Source organism: Arabidopsis thaliana (assembly GCF_000001735.4).
Source record: "Arabidopsis thaliana chromosome 1 sequence".
In the NCBI taxonomy this organism is placed as follows: Eukaryota; Viridiplantae; Streptophyta; class Magnoliopsida; order Brassicales; family Brassicaceae; genus Arabidopsis; species Arabidopsis thaliana.
In genome coordinates this window covers 21,018,718-21,037,893 of record NC_003070.9, presented here as the reverse complement: position 1 = coordinate 21,037,893, position 19,176 = coordinate 21,018,718, and the positions used below count along the sequence as shown (strand labels likewise).

Sequence of the window (19,176 nt, the reverse complement as noted above, 5' to 3'; positions counted from 1 at the left end):
TATATTTTATACAGTTTCCATAACTATGAACCAATAATAAAGTAGTAAATTTTATCATTGCTTTTGGACTTTAGGATTTGTACTATCAATTAATAAAAATAAAGTGAAAAGAATGAGAAAAGGACTTTAGTAATTGTTTGTGTTTCAGGAGAGAGTTGCCCCCAGTAACCTAGCCGAACTAAAATTTTTGTCAACTTAAAGATACGATTTTCTTAGATGTTTGACAAAACATTTTTACCAAACTAAAAAATAAATGCCATGGTTTGTCGACAAAGTCAAAAAAAAAGAAAAGAAGAAAAAAGCAAACTAAAAAGCTATCAAACAATGTCCTCCATAAGTAATTATAAGATATGTGACTATATGAAAAGAAAACAAAACAGCCAAATCAAAATGCTCAATCAGCTTCTACACTTTACACATCACACTTCCCTCTTACAACTAAGCATTGCATCAATTCATTTTCCACATTTCTTGCTTTCTTGTCATCTTTTCTACTTCAACATTAGCTTAACCACAAACTAATTTTCTTTTGAGAACTCTAAAGGCAAAAAGATCCAGTCAATAACAAAAAAAAGAAGAGTAAAGAAACAAATAAAGCATATAAATAATTTTTAAAATCAAGCAAAAAGTTATTAAAAGGATCTCTAAATCATTAAATCAAAACAAAAGCTGCCAAAAAAGAAATGAAAGCTTAATCTTTATCTTAACATAATCATAATCATAGTTATAAAACTAATACAACATTCATTAAAATAAACTTAACTAGAAACACCATTAAGCTAACTTGCACGTGAAAGAACTTCAAATTACGAAACCATCCTTAAGTCATACAAGGCGTATAAGCAGAGTTCAAGGTCCTTTTGGTAATTTGACATCACATTATCGCACAACCGTTTGGATTCTCATCGCTGAATAACTCAAACGAATCTGACGGCCGAGGTTGACAAGGGTTTTGATCGGACGGTTGATAACCGTTGTGCATGTACGCATACGAATACGGTGGTGGAGGTGTATAATACGACGCAGCGTCTACACTCACCGGAGGTTGAGCAACGTTATAACTTACGCCATACATGACTTGCGGCGCATAATAGCCTTGTGCAGGATAAGGATACAGATCGTGACGTGGCGGATTATTAGTGGTTGTTATATGGTGGTCGTTGATCTGATTAATTGGACGGTCATAATCTGTTGCAGTGGGCGGAGGAAGTGATTGAGTACGGGCAGGTCCATCGGTAGGATTGTTAGTAGTAGCCAAACTTTGCCCTTTCTTTTTCTTCTTTTTACCAACTTTGCCATTATCAGGGACAGCTCCACCGGTGTCTTCAGCTTTCTTCTCCGCCGCCGGAGCCGAAGAATCCGCCGGTGGTGACGGAGATTCTTCCTTCCCAGAATCTTTCTCCTTAAGAACGTCCTTTTTTTCCTCTTTCACAGGACCGGAAGTTTCACCGCCGTCACCGGAAAGACACTTTTCGTCGACGGGTTTTTCAGATTCCGGTTTATCACACTCTCCAGAACCGGGTTTTTCCGGATTATCTATACCGGAAGAAGTAGCTTCATTGGTTATTTGCACTTTCTCTTCTTTCTTCTTCTTCTTGTTCTTCTCTTTCGGGTCGACGGGTTTGGGTTTGTTGTCAACCGGGTCGGGTATCTCCGGCAGTTGTTCAGCGTTTTTACCAGCTTTGTTAAGCTTCTTTAACAGAATCTCCGGCGAGATGATTCCTATCACCGTTACTTTATGCTGTTTCACATCAATGTCCACTTTAAAAACACCTATAACCACAAAACAAAACGAATTATGGCAAAACATTTTTACTTATAACCAAAAAAATATAAGTGAATTTTTTTATGTTATGTACCTTCAATGCTGGTAAGTATTTTTTTGACTTTTCTTTTGCAGCCTTCGCAGTGAATAGAAACTTTCAAGGTGCATGACTACGAGTACAAACAAAAAAAAAACTCAAAACTTTTGAGTCGAAGAGTATAAGAAAAAAATAATATGTAAAATGTGGGAAACTATGTTATAGTTATGTGCATGAAGGGGAACTAAATAACTTACCTTGTAAGGAAGTGGAAGAGGTGGTATGGTCGGAGGAGGAAGGTCTTGTTTGATTTGTGTAGATTGTTTTTGCTTATGTTCTGTTTTTTTAGTTTCTGATTTCATTTCATCTGTTGCCATTACAAAACTCAAAGAAGTTGTGAGATCTTTGAAGTTTGAAGTGGAAGAGAGAGATAGAAAGAGAGACAGGAGTGTGTGTTGGGGAATGCAAAAGATTATGGGGAATTCATTATGACTTTATTATAAAGGATGGGGATATGAGCTTTTTAGCTGGTTTTAAAAATTTGGTTACACTTTTAAATAATTGAAAATTGTAAAGAGATCCTCAAAGTTACTAAAGTTTCGAAAATATACCATTATTCACGGAAACTACTAAACAAAACATCCAAGTAATAAAAAAGTTATTTACATTGTAGTAGTTCCATTCAGACATTCACTAGGCTTTTTCATTTCTGTAAAAAGATTGTGCAGTAGATACAAGATATATGTGAGTAGTTAAGGTATAAATAGTTAGAGTATAAGAAAATATGAGTTAAGTATGGTATGAATAATTCGAGTATTTGAAATCACTATTCCAGCAAGTAAATGTTGGCTTCAAGTTTAAATATTTTGGTCGATTGCAAATAATTTTGGATAATTTTAAGAAATTTGAATATTTTAAGAGTGTAAACAATTATAATTTAAAAAAATTAGTCACCTAACCATATAATTTGGATATCGCAGACAACAGCGCCATACACTTGTACTTGATAGAATAAATTATATATATATATATATATATATATATATATATATATATATATTATCCCAATACATATAACTACATTTAGATGAAATTTGGATAGTTCATATCATGTACAGTAGAGTTTGATAACCCGATCTAAAATGCACATACTTATCCCCACCTATTACACTTTGTATTATTATGATTAAACTTTAACTTGTGGTATTTGAGAATTGTTAATTTCAGAGAAAAAATTGTAGAGTTTGGCTTTTGTTCTATCAATTTGGTATAAATTGATGGGATTTTGAAAAAAACAAATTTCGGAATACTTCATATTATGGAGTAGAAACAGAGAGAATTGAGCAAAGTAGACGATATACCTCATCAACAAATCTGTTATGGTTGCCGCCACCTTGAGATTCTTCTCGTGATCTCTTCATGGAAATATCAAATACCTATCTATTATCTTTTTGTTGCTTTAGCTTTTCTTTATCACTGCATATTCAGATTTGCCTCGCTAACAGGATATATATACCACGTTTTTTTAGGTTTAATAAATAGTATTAAATTATAACTGGCTTAGATTTGCCTCGCTAACAAATTTAATTTGCCTCGTTAGTATTCAGATTTGCCGCGCTAACCAAAAATTTTAAATATCATCAACACAAATAAGTAAAAAAATATATATTGCTGAGTTAATATTCATCTTTTTCTTAAACCATATATATACATGCATGTGTAGGAGAATAGCCATTAATTTCTACTCAGTAGTGAGTAGTTCTCACGATTATTTCTTAACACTATGGTAGATGGGCTAGCAGACATAAGATATATGGCTGAGGCAGTGTGACATTTTCTAGAAAGGTTCAGTGACGAAAAAATAATGTTTTGGATGATATATATGCTTTATAATTAAAGATTGTTTTATACTTGATGGGATAATGCTTTCCTTTAAATGGTTATTAAGATCATAAATAAATTTTGGTTCCATTTCGGGTATTTTTAAAATTTCGGTATGGTTTCGGTTCTGATTTTTTTGGATTTGAATCGATTCTATTATCTAAAATAAGAACCGGTTTAGAACCGAAAATTTATTGGTATCTGTTTGGATTTGATACTTTTTATCTGAAAAAATATCCAAAAGTAACCAAAAACCCAAAAATAACTCAAATACCTGAAAAATAACTTTATAATTATAATTGAAGAATAAAGCTATAAAGCTATTATAATTGTTTATTGTTATGGAAACGTTTTATCCTTTGTGCAAAGTGTATAAAACGTACTTATAACATAATTGACCATAATTTAATTAGCCCATCAATGCAATGTTGTAAATAATTCTGAAAATAATTTCGTCATTAATGCTATCAAATGAATTTGTCCATTAACACAAGGCTTAAAGTTTTAGTAAGATAATCAAACTTATAGTTTAAACTCTAGAAGTTGGTGTTAATATCATTTTTCTACATGAATAAAATATTAAATATTTAAGCAAAAGACTATAAATATATAAACAAAATCATATTTGATCAAAAGTGCACCAAATAACAGTTTTTCCGAATTCTTATGTAGTTTATCAAACTTGAATAAATAAAACAAAATCATATAAGAGAAATAAATCCATTCAATGTACTATATAGTATTTAGTTACATACTTAGTTTATTTTTAAATCCCGCAACGACATAAATATCTGACATGCACGACATAAATATCTGACATGCACGACATAAATGGAAACGTGATGTCTACCAAAAAAAATGGAAACGTGATGGCTAAGTTCAGTATTATAAGTTTGTAAGATCAAACAATGAAGGATTTTGAGAAACTATTGTATTTTCACAAGGCAAAACAGAGAGTATTGGATAAAAGATTAACGACATTTGTATATGTTCTTTTCAACCCCGCTTTTATGGTAATGAGGAAAACCGACTCTTTCATTATTCACTTTTTCTCAACGTAGAGAAATAGAATTTACAAATATAATATGCAAACATATATAGAGGTTTTAGATTTCAAAATTTATGGTACTTTATTGTTTTGAGGTTATAACTAAAATTAAGTAGTAAATCAGTATAAATTGTGTATTGGTGAAATGTGAACGTTATTGGAAGAAGAAAATTGAACCGAATATGAGTAGATTGTTTTAAAAAAATATGTGAACGTTGCGTTAATTAGAAAATGGACGGAACTCGGAATACTTAATTTTAGATTATTTAACATAACAATTTATAGAAATTGTTTTGAAAACTGTAGTGAGAGTTTTCAAAATTGCTAAAATGACCATTTATTTTTTACTTCGTTACTTAATTTGAAATACAAGGAAAAAAAAACAAAAACAAAGTGATGTTGATGCATGTAAACAAACAGGCTTAAGCGATGTTGTCATAGAAATAAACAAAAAATGATAAAAATTGACTTAAATCTAACCTTTTTCATTTTTGTATATATTGACTTTTTTTTTGTGTATATATTGACTTCTTTGTCGTAGAACAACAACAACTTATTTCTGGTCACATTGTGAACTCTATTGATGGAGTAAGTAGAAAAGTACCTAATAGTAAGCTACGCTCAATGTCTCATGTATTTTGGTTTTTGACTGATCCCCGTGACTCAAGAGATATTCGTGCTTAGTCAGGTAAAACTCATGATAGCAGGCAAAAATCCATTTGATATCAAAATCAAAAATATGTGAACACTAGTTTGAAATTAGGTATATAATAGTTAGGATCATTTACCTTCTCATCTCTAAGAAGACATGTAAGGCTTAGTAAGATGTTGTTTCTCCTAACAACAATCTTATTCTTACCATTGGTTTCTTTCTCGTTGGAGAGTGTATCTAGGCTAGTGTAGGGAGTATCACGGTTAAACCGAGTATCACGGTTAAACAATCTATAGTTATATTTATGAATTTCCTCTTCATCTAATTAATGATAGTGCTTGGATTTATCCAAAATCCGTTTGATTTGAACTTCTGAAGATCCTCAAAAGAACCACACCGACAAGAATGAATGAGATGCTTCATTTTTGCCTATATACAGTGTATATATCTTTATAGTTCGAATTTGTTATTTTGCCAGGATTTCAAAGTTATCAATATAAGCTTTGTTGAAATCAACCGTGTCTCTCTTCTCTTGAATACAAGGCATATCATCCCCCACTCAACGAAACAGATACAAAATGAGTCCTGTAGCTGTAATAAGATAACCAAGAGTGGCCCATATTATTATCGCCTTCTGCTCCCTCGGTAATCTTCCTCGCCCTCTTTATCCTTCAATAGACCCAAGAAGGCCAGAAAACCAAAGAAGAAGAACCCACCCGACCAGTTGCCTCCACCCCCTCCTCCTCCACCACCATCTCCATCATCTCGCGGTGGGAACCCGTCTCCTCCATCGTCTAGGCTTGGTGATTTCTCCTTAGCTGAAAACCAACACACAATAAGTTCGAACTCTTGGACCACATCCAAAATAGTTCAGATAAGATAAACACCTAACAAGCTCTGACTTGTAGCTAAACCCTCTTTGTAAGTAATGGGAGAATCTCAATTCATAGTTTTAGATACACATTTGGAAAGCTTCCTATCCCTAAATCTAAATCTAGCAGGAGTTTGGACAGGCCATTATTCATTAGAAGAAAGCAAAAATGAAACAAAGGACACTAGAAAAAGTGAGAGAGCTTACAGTGTACAGGAGCCTGTGTTATAGTCGGTGACTCCCGAGTAACGGTCTGTGTTTGTCCTTCACTGCATTTCGCGTTCTGCAAGGGAGATAACAAAGAAGAACAAGATGATCATTTTGCAATTAGAGATAGATGTTATCAATGAAAAAGCAATTCAGTGAAGCAAATCCCAATCCATAGAGACATGTGAGGTTAAGATGACTAACAATGGCTGAGTGACATATCAAAAGAGATTTCCTTCTACTTCCAAGGCCTGAGCTTAATCCAACCGCACTCAATGGAGAGACTCTATTTTGGCTTTTGATTCCGCCGAGCGATCCTGAACTATGAATCCGTGGCTTTGCTATATCAAACAAAAAGCTAGGTTTACACTCTTGGTCCAAAAAATGATCGGTAAAAAGTTTCAATCAACACCAAATTTTGATACCTCATCTTTAAAATCCCTAGGGATAAAAAAAAACGTAACCCAGAGCCAGAGCATAAGGAAATATACGGCGAGCTAATAGAGTGAGAAAGAAAGCGTACCGTTGTTGCTATTGAAGGAGAGCGGAGAAGATTGGATAATAGACGCCGCCATAGCCATGGCTAAAGCAGCTTGACGGGAGACGAAGGAGAGAAGAAGGAACAACTTTAGAGATAGATAAATCCATTTCACCTGCGCGTATGTATACTTTTGGCAACTTGCAGCCAATAATGAAACGGCACGTGGGAATATTTACATCCTTTTTCGTTTCGAGTCCTCGTATTTTCTTGAAAATTTATTTTGAGGATGAAACTATTCTCAAGGTTAAAATGATTTCGAGCAGTTGATTGATGTTTTGCTCAAAATAACGAATGTCACTGTATTTGATTTTATTTGAGACAAAAAGAGTCCCTCCTCTCTATGGATTTGATGGTACAACAAAGACTTTGATTTACAACAGAATAAGAAGAAGAAACTCATTTAGGGGGGTCCCTTCAGGTGTAATAAAGAGATGTTGTTAAACAGTGACTGGCGTTGCTTCATCAAGAGCGACGACACCGGGAAGCACTTTGCCTTCCAAGAGCTCCAAACTGGCACCACCACCTGTGGAGATGTGACTCATGACTCCTGCTACTCCCACTTTCTCCACTGCTGCCACCGAGTCTCCTCCTCCTATTATCGTTGTCACTCCCTTTTTGCTTAGCTCTGCTAGTTTATTCGCTACCGCCTGCGCCATTCAACCATGCTACATATTAGTTCCAACAAAGAGTCAACTAACAGTATATAAGAGTCAGAGAATTATATGCACCTCAGTTCCTTTTGCAAACTTTTCAAACTCGAAAACTCCCATTGGTCCATTCCAAATGACTGTCTGCGTGGTATCCAGAGCTTCGTTGAATGTTTTCACCGAGTCTGGACCGATGTCCAATCCCATCCACCCATCAGGAATGGCTGATGCTGGCACAATCTACAACATTCACATTACACTCAGTACCCTCAACACATCCAGTCTTAAAAAACAAAACCATTTTTCAATCTTTCTGTCAACCAAGAATGCCAAGCTTTTAGCAATAGTTATTGGAGACGAACCTTGCTGTTGGCATCAGGAGCGAACTTGTCAGCAATCACAACATCTGTTGGTAACAACAGAGAGACTCCTCTGGCCTTAGCCTTGGCAAGGAGTGTTGTAGCCAATTCAAGCTTGTCTTCTTCAACAAGGGAGGAGCCAACGGAAAGACCTTGCGCCTTGTAGAATGTAAAGATCATTCCACCACCAAGCAGAAGGATGTCACATTTCTCAAGAAGCGATTCGATAACTCCAATCTTAGATGAGACCTTGGAACCTCCCACAATGGCAGCAAATGGTCTCTTTGGGTTTGAAACCGCACCAACAAGGTAGTCCAACTCCTGCGAAATATATAAGATAACCAAATGTGATTCAATTCAAACTCATAACTCAATTCAAGTCAATGGACTCCTCCAAATTGCAGTTGAGAAACCTATTGAACCTTGAGTTTAGACCTCTTACATGGAAAGACAAAGATGAACAAGCAATCAATCAATTATTTCATGATCAAGGATATAGTGGCGGCACTTGTGGTGCTTCTAAATTCCTCAATAATCAATTTAAGAAAGAATCTTGTATCAAAATGTCACCTTTTGCAAAAGGAAACCAGCAACTGATGGCTTCAAGAACTTAGTGACTCCCTCTGTTGAAGCATGGGCTCTGTGAGCAGTCCCGAACGCATCGTTGACATAAAGGTCAGCTAGAGAAGCAAGCTTCTTAGCAAAATCAGGTTCGTTCTTCTCTTCCTCCTTGTAAAACCTCACGTTCTCAAGAAGCAAAACTCCACCTTCAGGAAGGGAAGCCACCAAGGTTTCCACTTCTGGACCAATACAATCATCAGCTTTCACGACCTGCACATTTCACACCCCAAAAACCTCAAGAGATTTCCACAACAAGATGACAGATTCAGATCCGTTGAAAATCAGGGTAGTACCTCAATACCAAGGAGCTCTGATAATCTGGGAACAAGAGGAGCCAAGCTGAACTTTGGAGTGACACCCTTTGGCCTTCCCTGAAAATTAGAGATGAAAATGTAAAGACTTTTGTGTGGATTTGAGTTGATTAGAGAGATGGGTAAACTGTGAACCATACCAAATGAGTGGAGAGGATGACCTTAGCACCATTCTCAATCAAAAACTTGATGGTGGGAATGGCGGCTCTGATTCTAGTGTCGTCAGTGATATTCTGGTTGTCATCGAGAGGTACATTGAGATCAGCTCTAACAAACACCTTCTTCCCCTTCAAATCTACAGAATTCAGATCTCCAACACTCTTCTTCGCCATCGTAATCACTCCCCTGGCGCCCTTTCCGCGCACGGAGTGGACCTTGGACGCCACGTGGACCGAGAAACGAGAGTCAACGACGGCGGAGAAGCCAAGGCGACGTGCGGAGACAGATGTGGAGGGAATGTGTCCAAAGGAGGCGCGGGAGGAGCGTGTAACGGCGGCGCCACCGGTGGATTTGATGATCGAAAGAGCTGCAGTTGCGGCGGTGGAAGCCATGTGAAGTCAACAGATAGTGAGAGTGAAAGTGAGGGAATAAGGAAGAAGTGAGAGGATTGGATGATATTACTAGTTTATGGATTTTGTCTTATCGTTGATGAGAGGTTATCATAATTCTTCGCCTTCCCTCTGCTTACAATCGTTGCCCACATTCACAAAGATCATGTCTTTTGATCGAAAAGTTTACTTCCATATATGGAAAAGACAACTCTAAAAATAAATATAATGAAGTTAAATAACTCATTTGCAATATTTAAATAGCTAAATGGGCTTTACTCGGCCCAATGAATTTCTGTCCTTTCGAATATAAACGTCGTTTATTTTATTTTGGAAATCCCGGCGAGAAGCACCTCTAATGGCTTTATCTCCGTCGTCTCCTCCATGTCTCAGATCTCTTTCGCCTTCTTTTTCTCGCCAAATTGGCTTCCTTGTTCCACGCGTACAGTCTCTAGTCTTTGGTAGCGTCCGGAAGCATGAGTTGCGGAGGCCGAGCGCACTCAGGGAATGGCGGGAGTACGAAGATGCTGTGAAGAGAAAAGATCTCGCCGGGGCTCTTAGATTCCTCAAATCTATTGAAAATGATGAACAGCGTGATTCGGTTGAATCTATTGTCACGGCTAAGTTAAGCGGCTTGGGAGCTCTTGAATTGGAGAGGGATTGGCAAGTTTTAGATGCGTGTTTGAATGCAGATGATATGAGACTTGTTGGAAGTGCGTTTAGGTTTCTTAAGGAGAGAGGTCTTTTGGCCAACTTCGGCAAATTCACCAGTATTGGTACTCTGTTTTCTCTTCTTTGCGCCTTCAAAATCAACTTCTGTTTAGATAGATGTACAAAAGTAATGTTTAGCTATGTGTGCGAGCATTTGAACTGATTAATTTGTATCGTTTCATAAGTTTCTTGCTTCTGTATCACTGTGATGCAGTTTTGGAAGGAACAAGAGAGGTAACACCTACTGTCCTGAAGTCTGCAACTGGCTTGGAAGGTGTGTAGCTCAAATTTCTCTCTTCAGTCATCTTTGATTACTCAGTGTGTGGCGATGGAAACTTATTTTACTGTTTATATTGGTTAGTGACTAAACTTTCACCGAAGAAGTGGGGACTTTCTGGTGGTTCTAGCATTGCTCTGGCTGCTTTGCTGGGTGGAGTCTCCTATCTTCTTTCACAGGAGATTGATGTGCGGCCAAACCTTGCTGTCATTTTGGGTCTAGCTTATTTGGATTCCGTTTTTCTTGGTGGTACCTGCTTAGCCCAAGTATCATGCTACTGGCCTCCACATAAGCGTAGAATCGTAGTTCACGAAGCTGGTCATCTTCTTGTTGGTAAGACATTCGTGATCATTAGTATTTTTATGAAATTTCTTTCTCGTTTTGTGGCTAACGATTGCAGCTTATTTGTCGTGCAGCATACCTCATGGGCTGCCCAATCCGTGGTGTGATATTGGATCCGGTTGTTGCCATGCAAATGGGGGTTCAAGGCCAGGTATTATTTAGATTCACTCTAGTGTTATACTATTCTATTTTGTAGTGCTGTGATTCTATGTTCTTTTAGCTACATATGGAACCGAGTACATAAATGGATTATCATGTGTTTCTCTAGGCTGGAACCCAATTCTGGGATCAAAAGATGGAGAGTGAGATTGCTGAGGGACGACTTAGCGGTAGCTCATTTGATAGGTGATTATTAGTCAAGGTGTTGTTCTCTCCCTCTGAGTTTTCTCTCATTCACAAACCTAATGCTGGTTCAGTTTCTCTTAGGTATAGCATGGTACTATTTGCTGGTATTGCAGCTGAAGCGCTAGTTTATGGTGAGGCTGAGGGTGGAGAGAATGATGAAAATCTGTTCAGGAGCATCTCAGTCCTTCTGGAACCACCGTTATCCGTAGCTCAGGTCAGGACTAATGAAATTCATATATATCTGATTTGACTAGTATAATATGTGCTTCCACTTTTCTTGCACAAGTGTACAGATTGTTAAGCATTGCGAATCTGTGCGTTTGATCATACAGATGTCGAATCAAGCCAGGTGGTCTGTTCTACAATCTTACAATCTACTCAAGTGGCACAAGGCAGCACATAGGGCCGCTGTTGAAGCTCTCCAAGTGGGAAGTCCTCTTAGCATTGTGATTAGAAGGATTGAGGAAGCCATGTCTTCAAGCAAATGATTGAAGCACCAGCATTTTCTGTAATTTATTACTAATACGGACAGCCCATAAAAAAAAAACTCATTTGGAATGCATGGAGACCGAAGCAGATAAGCTCTCGGTATCTCGGTATATAAACCACCTGACTGCAACTGGAATGGCGAGAAGGGACTTGTATCTTTGGATCCATGTTCAAGTAAGTTAAGGTTTTATCCACTAAGGGAGATGTGGAGGATGACAAGGTTTAAACTTTAAAGGAATAGGAGCCAAGCTTTTAATAGCATAAAGAAAATGGTTGTAAAGTAGCAATCACATGAAAGCTGTATAGTTGAATTCCTGTGAAGTAAAGTTTTGGGCATTACTAGTAGTGATTTTCTTTCTATCATTCTTGTTATTATTTAATGCACATGAGAACAGAAACTGCATTGCCATAGATATAGACTGGGGATATACTAACATGTCATTACAGAACACAATAGAAATGGTTCCCAGCAGAGCAGAGCTACCTTACTACGATACAACCAAACAAACGAAAGGGGAAAAGTTTTAAGACTCATCAGGGTGTTGCTCCTGGGGCCAGTGTTGCATCATCCCCTGTTGTTGCAAGTAATAGTATGGCGGGGAACCCACCACCGATGGTATGGTCCCTTTGGTCACGCCTAAACCTTCTTCTTTCAGCTCGTCCCTCGGGATTATGTCCACAAGGAAATCAAACACGTCGGTCCTGGAAATGGCAGCGGCGATGTCGTTCTTCTGCAAGGTCCTCCTCTTGTTCTCCTCGGTGTGGATCCAAGCACGTAGAGTGAGCTCCAAAATGAACATCTCACAGGCCTTGGCAAAAATCACAGGAGCCTCCGCAGAGATCATCCTCACATCTTCATCAGCTTTCATGATCTTCTTGATGCGGGCTAGGGGAAGGGTGTGGTTCTTGAAATCAGTGGTATGCTCGATCTCTTGCATTTGGTTAGCCCAGAACATCTGAAGCTGCTGCTGTTGTTGCTGCTGATGGTGGTGGTGGAAGTGGTGAGCTTGTTGGAATGCCATATGGGAAGCTGCATTTACTGGCCCACTCTGATAAGCATGAGGAGGTACATAATCCATCACTCCCTGTTGCTGTTGCTGTTGACCCTCTTCTGACTGCTCCATTGCTAAGCTATCTCTGTTAATATAAAATTGTAGATTGACAGTTAATCCAAAGTTAAGGGATTTAGAACCAAAGTCTAAAAAAAATCAGAAAAAAAGAAGCGCATGCATGCTCGAATTAAGCTCAGATATGCTGGTTTCAAATCCGGATTTGGGAGTCACGACCCAAGCAGAGCACGATTCACAACATGGACCAAAGATGATAACTTTTGATCCTTTACTACGGTTTTGTCAAAGCTAAAGGATCAAAGAAGTGAAGAAAACGAAATTGGAGAGAGAAGTTTCCAATAGAAACAGAAAATGGAAGAAGAAACACAGACATACCAGTGAGAGTGAGATCTCGCGAAACCCTAAGATAAATGGGTTTGGGGCGGGTTAGCTTTTTATCAAGCGTTTCTGGTGGTGCGTATCTTCCGCCTAGTTGACACGTGTCGAAAAAGCGGGAGTTTTTACGTTACTTCCACCTGTATGCTTTTCATTGGTTATGTTGTGTTATTCCAGAAATTTCTTTATCGGACGGTTTCGAAGAATAACGAAGAACACGTGAAGTGCGCGTGAACAAAAGTCACGTGACATTTGCAACGTCGCGCAAACTTATTTTCGAAGAAGCCCATTGGACCTTGTGGGCTGTAAATCACCCGGGCCGGATCAAAACTTGACCCTAATTGTCAACAGAGTAAAGGGAAACGGGAAGCAGAGGAAAGGAAACCATCGAAAGAAGTTGCAGAGGCAAAGGATCCATCTTTGCTATCGCCACTCTTCTTTGGGGTTCGAAAGAGCCAGACTTTGTTTAATTATGCCGATAATTATGTGCAGAGTCGTCGCTAGTTTTGTTCTGTAAGGAGCAGAACAGTCTCCTCCATCCCTCTATGTGAAGTCCACAATTGCTCCACTTTTCAGAAGCCAAGGTATCTTCTTACTGCTAATGTATTTACCATACGTGTTTAACTTACACAAGCTCTCTTCTTTGTGTTTTAATCTGTAAGAGATTGGTGTAGTTGTCGGATTTCTGTTAATCATTGCGTGCTCGGAGCTGTGAAATTTGTAGTTTTTGTGATTCTAGTGTGATATGTGATGATCCCAAACAGGTCATGTGCTTTAATAAACGGTTGGAGCAAGAATCAAAAGTTTGTGTATTCTTTGTAGTATTTGTTCTGTTTTTTTCTTTTCTTTTCTTCTTCTGTTTGGTCTCACTGAGACCGTCTCAGTCTCTCAAATATGTATGGACTTAGGATAATTCAGAAGCTTTTGACATTGAAGCCCTTACAGGAAGCAAATATCAAGTGATTGAAATGATGAGTACAGTTGGAGTCATATTTCTTGTTGTTTGTATCTAGGCTAAGAAACTTACACACACCTAATTCGATTTCAGGACTTGATGCTTGGTGTGGCGCCTGATCTCGACACACCGGAAGCAGTCGATGCTGCCATTGCCAGCCATCAACCTGCGACCTGTTTTGGCCTCTGAAAACGGAGACTCTGAGAGCAGCCATAAGAGTGATCGAGAAGGAAAAGAGAAGAGTTGTTTGTGTGAATCTAGCCGAAAAACGAACCAATATCATAGAGCTCTCATAAAACATAGCATCTTCTCAATGCATGGGCAATCCATGTAAAATAGTAATTTACTCAACATTCAAAAGTGGATACAACACTGGTCATGCATATATTATTGACATTCATAGACATACTTCTCCGACGAAATTAAAATCATCAAAGTAAGTTTGGTTGTCAATGAAGTTGAACCACTCGTCGTACTCATTGTTAGGTGTGGTTGATTCAACCAGCTGTCTCCTCAAGTCGGATTCTTCGTTTGTGTCTTCAAATCCGCATGGGATATCCGGTTGAGGATGATCAAATGATTGCGATTTGGTTACCTCTCGAGTCATTTCTTGGGTTGAAATGTGAGTTTGGTGGTTATGAAGAAGAGAGTCTAGCGGAAATAAGATATCGTTATCCTGAAGAAACTCAGAGGTTATATCATCAAAGTCATCATGGTCGAGCAGGAACTGGATCTCGTTGAGTCCATTAACCTCATGAAGCTCTGGTTTTGTGTGCATACACTCGCCTTGGTGATGTGACGAAGTAGCTGAGTTTTGGCTCTCATTTAACCCTGAATGTATTTCTTCTTGAGCCCCGTCACAGTTCTTGTCATGATCTGCTTTTGTGCTTTGGTCATGAGTGCTAGAGAGGGATGAAGAAGAAGAAGATGGAGTGAGTCGTTTCTTGAGATGCGTGTTCCACACGTTTTTGATCTCGTTGTCAGTTCTTCCCGGCAAGAAGGACGCGATCTTTGACCACCTGATGATCACATATATCAATTAGTCTCTACATACTATATATTGTCTTATTATAAAGAAATTAGATGAATAGGTAGAGTACAAACTTGTTTCCAAGGGTTTGATGGTAGTGAATGATAGCATCTTCCTCCTTTTTGCTAAAGTTGCCTCGCTTCACGTCCGGTCTCAGATAGTTTATCCATCTTAGTCGGCAACTTTTCCCACATCTCAACAATCCTATGTATATATATCAATCATTATTTCTCTTAGTTATTTAAAACTTTATAGTATTACCGAAACATGCATGTGAATAAATACTAACCAGCAAGCTTGGGAAGAGATCTCCAGTTTTGATGGCCATGTTTTTGAATAAAAGTGATGAGAGTGAGATCTTCTTGAGGGCTCCATGGCCCTCTCTTCACTTTGTTCTTGTCGCAGCATGGTGCTCTTCCTTTCCCCATTCTTATTACACTACTTTCTTCTCTATAGCTACCTTCACTATATCTTTCTCTATATATGCAATGTTATGTTTTTGATTATTATCAGGAGCTCCTATATATATATCATTGATATAACCCGGCTCTTTACGTCAGAAGATGTTTTATAATTATTAGTTAGAGATTAGATTTTCCACTCCATTCAATAAAACTCTTATTTATTTGAGGCACTTCACTCGTAGAGAGAGACCCAAAAGCATGGAACGTACGGAAGTTAACGGCAGATTTTAACTAGTAATCTCTTAAATTTCTTTTGTTACTCATATGCCCGTGTACAGATCATAGTGTCCATTAAGTATAATTGTGTAAACAAGTTATGCATGATTCATTGACGAGTTACGAAAAATATGTATATTAATTTGAGCATCACGGAAATATTTAAATAGTTTGATACATTTCTTGATTATTCAGTTTTAAATATTTTATACAAAAAGATTTTCGACTTTAGATTTTGATATGAGCGAGTAGAAATCTAGTATATTGTAAACTTTAGAGCGGTTGTTTGTGTGCGTGTGTGTTAAAGACCACAAGGGCCATGCCACAAACAAAAGTAACACCAATTGGAGAAATAAATAGAATAAATCTGTAGACTGTAATCCTAATTAATTCAGATCAGTTTATTTTTTATTAATCCTGACACTTATTATTTGACATTTAGTTCAGAAGGAGAATTCAATAATCCTTTTCTTTAGCCTATTAACTTATTTACTCGTCTTCGTATTTCTTATAAAACTCAACCCACATCATCATCATCATCATCTAAGTTTACTCTTATTTACTCCTTTTATTTACTTCTTAATCACTTTGTATCTAATGTTTAAGGTTTTTACGCATAAATTAAGAAAACACAAGACATTCATTTAATTTATCTCTTTTACATAAAAACATCATTAAGTTCAGTTTTCAGACAATAACAAAAACATGATGTAAAACATAATTAGCCAAAAAAATTAAGATATTAACAAATTGAAAACATCACTTATAATGAATCAAGAACAAAATACCCTTAAAACATCACTTAAATTGATGTGGAGGGAATATTATTTACTTTTTTTTGCTATGAAGTTTTAATACAAAGAATAATGAAAGTTCACATTTCTATTAGTAATTAGAGAATACTGGTATATATAGACATTGCGTTTTAAACTGAACATAAATGACTTATCTTTAAAACACCACTTCATAAAATTTCAAAATATTTATATCTAACGTATAAATGACTTCATAAATGACTTATCTTTAAAACACCACTTCAGAACGCAAAGTTCCTTATTTGAAAGAGAAAAATAAAATAAAAGTTTAAACACGAAGTTGTACATCCAAATCATGATGTATGATGATTAATTTTGTAGTTGTTTAGACTATAAGTTGTGATGATTAAATTATATATTGGTGTTTTCCATAAATTAAAATATGGCATGGCATGGTTAGACTTCAAATCCACGCCACAAGGCTCTGATGTAAGATTGCGCAAAAAAACTAATGATCATTCCATCCGTATAATACATATGCTATCTACTTTATATAAATACGTAAGTATGCAATTTTATATAGGTTTAATGCATGATGTACAAAAACATGAATACATAATACATGAATACCTTTTAGCATACGTTAGGCAAGCAAGAGTCTCGTAACTCTTACCTTTTAGTGAGGTTAAATGTAATATGAGGTAATCTAAAGTGCTAATAAAATGTGTGGAAGTACGAATAATATCCATGCTTCCATTCCCAACTTCCAATCAAAATCAGCATACGTACTTCTTTTGTACGTACGTATACGGATATATATTATAAACACATTAGGGTCCTATATATATATATATAATATCTTATACATACATATGAAATAAATATCGATAAAAGAGATTGGACATAAGGTAAAGTTTTAAAACGTGACGTAGCATGTGTGGGTCTAAGTAAAAACTTGTAATGATTGGCAATCACATTATATATGTATCACATACGTCTAGATATATACAATAGAAATAGTTTGTTTATTTGAAGTGGTCAACTTGTATGACTTAATTCACATTAAAAAGTAAACAAAACAAAAAGGAAATTAAGAGCTTGTGAGTCACTGTATGTTTAGCACTTCTTCCTCGCGACGTCGTGTTACTTGTGCAATTCTACGTGTGCCTGACTTCAACTCTACACGTGTTTTGACAATGGATAATTTTGTCCGTACGTAAAATATCGTCCACCAACTTTATTGTAATTATGAATTTATGAAAAGTAGAATAATGGAGAATGAAAGTCATTAGATTCTCGAGATTAAGATTAATCTAAATGCCGTTCTGGATATATGCACTGTGATTTTTAAGAAAATCTGTTATTTTTCAACCTTTAAAACAATCAGTTGGTAATTTAGCATGAGAATAAAAGGATAAAGAGTTATCATCCTCACATTCAACTCAAATCACAGAATAAGGAAGTGCTTTTCGAAAGAAAAGATTTGGATGACCCGAAAGCTGGACAACCAATATGGAAAACGATTTCGTATTATTAGCATGACTTCTATAATTATAGTTATGGCAGGTTCTGGCTTGGTTCTTAAGGAACCGAGCACTAGCTAGTTGCTTACACATGTTCAGAAATAGTCGTCTGTAATAGCATCTTTATGATAGTCTTGAGGTTGGATATGGTAGTGTGAAAGAATTGGTCCAAACGAGAATGTCGGAGAATATGGGGCTCTTCGTTTTGTTTTGTCGAAGGAAAAATAAAAAATAGTAGCACAATATAAGATTACTGGAAAAAAGATGGTCTTGATCTCCTCGACATAACTAGATAGAAAACAAGTTTATATTTCAAAAGCAATAAACTACATAGAAAACAACAACAATAGACATAGAAGGTACAATTTTACAAAGAATCTATGCTTGTGAAGTTTTCGTTGTAATTTTGTTCTGTTTCTGTTTGTATTGCGTTGTGTTTCTGTAACTTTTAGTCTTATATATTCTTTATTCTTTGTAATTTCTGTTAAAACTGCAAAAATAGTATAAACACTTACATTGATGTCAAAAATAATAAAATTGCAAAGGATCTCAGTACATGTGGCTACTCATGAAGTAAATGTGTCTTTTGGAATATGTTATGTAAAATATACCAAGATGAACCAAAAGACTACCAATGAATCGTAAGTACATGTGGCTACTGTGGATGTCAATTTCCGTATCCGGCCCATTGTGAGGTCTGGGTTCTGTAGAGAGCCCATCAGGAAGGTCAAGCCCATTAAGAAGCCCGTCAGTTCAAAATTCGATTCGCTATTAATTCAAGTAACGGAAGAATCACGAATTAAAGACACTAATTAAGTTGCTCGAGGTGGCGGATCATAACGTCCGAAGTAAATGGAGCGAGATTCCCGGCGAGAGATCAGCTCGACGTTTAATTCACGTGATTCGAAGTGCTTGTATAAATATGTTTCGTTTATGATTGTAGAAAAAAAAGGGGATTTGACACTGAAACTATACAGAAATAAACAAACACTTTTCCGATTGATTTTTGTTCGTTTAACAAGTCTTAAGATCCTCGAAACACAACCACAAAATTCTGATTGTGGATTCCGACATCCACAGTTACCATGAATTAGTATTTCATATTTTATGCTAATCTAGCAGTTAAAATTTTTATT

The 19,176-nt window shown here is 36.8% G+C and overlaps 6 protein-coding genes and 1 long non-coding RNA gene across 11 annotated transcripts; 2 read left to right on the top strand and 5 right to left on the bottom strand.

The window, feature by feature from the left end:
• Positions 1–608: 608 nt before the first annotated feature.
• On the bottom strand, positions 609–2,304 carry AT1G56210 (Heavy metal transport/detoxification superfamily protein). Its single transcript, NM_104500.3, has 3 exons — positions 2,060–2,304; positions 1,860–1,935; positions 609–1,773 (listed from the first exon to the last, which is right to left on the bottom strand). The coding sequence occupies exons 1-3, from the start codon at positions 2,177–2,179 to the stop codon at positions 875–877; spliced, it is 1,095 nt and encodes a 364-aa protein (NP_564713.1). The 5' UTR covers positions 2,180–2,304; the 3' UTR covers positions 609–874.
• Positions 2,305–5,659: 3,355 nt separating this feature from the next.
• EMB1303 (embryo defective 1303) lies at positions 5,660–7,107 on the bottom strand. Of its 2 annotated transcripts, none has more exons than NM_104499.4 (4): positions 6,985–7,107; positions 6,666–6,802; positions 6,462–6,537; positions 5,660–6,201 (listed from the first exon to the last, which is right to left on the bottom strand). In NM_104499.4, the coding sequence occupies exons 1-4, from the start codon at positions 7,040–7,042 to the stop codon at positions 6,008–6,010; spliced, it is 465 nt and encodes a 154-aa protein (NP_564712.1). In that variant the 5' UTR covers positions 7,043–7,107; the 3' UTR covers positions 5,660–6,007. The 2 variants fall into 2 exon arrangements, with proteins under 2 accessions (NP_564712.1, NP_001077727.1); NM_001084258.1 differs by having other exon boundaries at positions 5,816–6,201; positions 6,994–7,100.
• A 102-nt stretch (positions 7,108–7,209) lies between these two features.
• Positions 7,210–9,757, bottom strand: AT1G56190 (Phosphoglycerate kinase family protein). Of its 2 annotated transcripts, NM_001124033.2 has the most exons (7): positions 9,562–9,715; positions 9,081–9,466; positions 8,923–9,000; positions 8,579–8,839; positions 8,012–8,329; positions 7,731–7,889; positions 7,272–7,649 (listed from the first exon to the last, which is right to left on the bottom strand). In NM_001124033.2, the coding sequence occupies exons 2-7, from the start codon at positions 9,270–9,272 to the stop codon at positions 7,440–7,442; spliced, it is 1,218 nt and encodes a 405-aa protein (NP_001117503.1). In that variant the 5' UTR covers positions 9,273–9,466; positions 9,562–9,715; the 3' UTR covers positions 7,272–7,439. The 2 variants fall into 2 exon arrangements, with proteins under 2 accessions (NP_176015.1, NP_001117503.1); NM_104498.4 differs by having other exon boundaries at positions 7,210–7,649; positions 9,081–9,757.
• A 70-nt stretch (positions 9,758–9,827) lies between these two features.
• AT1G56180 (ATP-dependent zinc metalloprotease) lies at positions 9,828–13,408 on the top strand. 2 transcript variants are annotated; one of them, NM_001333768.1, is made up of 7 exons: positions 9,828–10,264; positions 10,414–10,473; positions 10,561–10,809; positions 10,893–10,969; positions 11,087–11,163; positions 11,235–11,377; positions 11,496–11,991. In NM_001333768.1, the coding sequence occupies exons 1-6, from the start codon at positions 9,847–9,849 to the stop codon at positions 11,242–11,244; spliced, it is 891 nt and encodes a 296-aa protein (NP_001320440.1). In that variant the 5' UTR covers positions 9,828–9,846; the 3' UTR covers positions 11,245–11,377; positions 11,496–11,991. The 2 variants fall into 2 exon arrangements, with proteins under 2 accessions (NP_001320440.1, NP_564711.1); NM_104497.3 differs by having other exon boundaries at positions 9,829–10,264; positions 11,245–11,377; positions 11,496–13,408.
• On the bottom strand, positions 11,992–13,412 carry NF-YC2 (nuclear factor Y, subunit C2). 2 transcript variants are annotated; one of them, NM_104496.3, is made up of 2 exons: positions 13,098–13,412; positions 11,992–12,789 (listed from the first exon to the last, which is right to left on the bottom strand). In NM_104496.3, the coding sequence occupies exon 2, from the start codon at positions 12,774–12,776 to the stop codon at positions 12,177–12,179; it is 600 nt and encodes a 199-aa protein (NP_176013.1). In that variant the 5' UTR covers positions 12,777–12,789; positions 13,098–13,412; the 3' UTR covers positions 11,992–12,176. The 2 variants fall into 2 exon arrangements, with proteins under 2 accessions (NP_176013.1, NP_001077726.1); NM_001084257.2 differs by having other exon boundaries at positions 12,002–12,789; positions 12,883–13,231.
• A 79-nt stretch (positions 13,413–13,491) lies between these two features.
• Positions 13,492–15,135, top strand: AT1G56165. The gene is made up of 2 exons (NR_139870.1): positions 13,492–13,681; positions 14,146–15,135. It is a non-coding gene; the product is annotated as an other RNA (long non-coding RNA).
• On the bottom strand, positions 14,307–15,510 carry MYB72 (myb domain protein 72; the record flags this gene model as incomplete). The annotated part of the gene is made up of 3 exons (NM_104495.1): positions 14,307–15,071; positions 15,157–15,286; positions 15,372–15,510. 3 exons carry the CDS (start codon positions 15,508–15,510, stop codon positions 14,450–14,452), a joined length of 891 nt encoding a protein of 296 aa, NP_176012.1. The 3' UTR covers positions 14,307–14,449.
• Positions 15,511–19,176: the final 3,666 nt, after the last annotated feature.

Excerpts from the sequence above, each read along its gene's own strand:
- AT1G56210 (NM_104500.3), bottom strand. The coding sequence starts at position 2,179 with ATGGCAACAGATGAAATGAAATCAGAAACTAAAAAAACAGAACATAAG. Across the intron at positions 1,936-2,059 it reads CTCTTCCACTTCCTTACAAG|TCATGCACCTTGAAAGTTTC; the intron begins GTAAGTTATTTA and ends TTGTACTCGTAG. Across the intron at positions 1,774-1,859 it reads AATACTTACCAGCATTGAAG|GTGTTTTTAAAGTGGACATT; the intron begins GTACATAACATA and ends TTGTGGTTATAG.
- EMB1303 (NM_104499.4), bottom strand. The coding sequence starts at position 7,042 with ATGGCTATGGCGGCGTCTATTATCCAATCTTCTCCGCTCTCCTTCAAT. Across the intron at positions 6,803-6,984 it reads CTCCTTCAATAGCAACAACG|CAAAGCCACGGATTCATAGT; the intron begins GTACGCTTTCTT and ends TGTTTGATATAG. Across the intron at positions 6,202-6,461 it reads AACACAGGCTCCTGTACACT|CTAAGGAGAAATCACCAAGC; the intron begins GTAAGCTCTCTC and ends GTTGGTTTTCAG.
- AT1G56190 (NM_104498.4), bottom strand. The coding sequence starts at position 9,491 with ATGGCTTCCACCGCCGCAACTGCAGCTCTTTCGATCATCAAATCCACC. Across the intron at positions 9,001-9,080 it reads TCATCCTCTCCACTCATTTG|GGAAGGCCAAAGGGTGTCAC; the intron begins GTATGGTTCACA and ends TCTAATTTTCAG. Across the intron at positions 7,650-7,730 it reads AGTTTGCAAAAGGAACTGAG|GCGGTAGCGAATAAACTAGC; the intron begins GTGCATATAATT and ends TGAATGGCGCAG.
- AT1G56180 (NM_104497.3), top strand. The coding sequence starts at position 9,847 with ATGGCTTTATCTCCGTCGTCTCCTCCATGTCTCAGATCTCTTTCGCCT. Across the intron at positions 10,265-10,413 it reads CGGCAAATTCACCAGTATTG|TTTTGGAAGGAACAAGAGAG; the intron begins GTACTCTGTTTT and ends ACTGTGATGCAG. Across the intron at positions 11,378-11,495 it reads CACCGTTATCCGTAGCTCAG|ATGTCGAATCAAGCCAGGTG; the intron begins GTCAGGACTAAT and ends TTGATCATACAG.
- NF-YC2 (NM_104496.3), bottom strand. The coding sequence starts at position 12,776 with ATGGAGCAGTCAGAAGAGGGTCAACAGCAACAGCAACAGGGAGTGATG.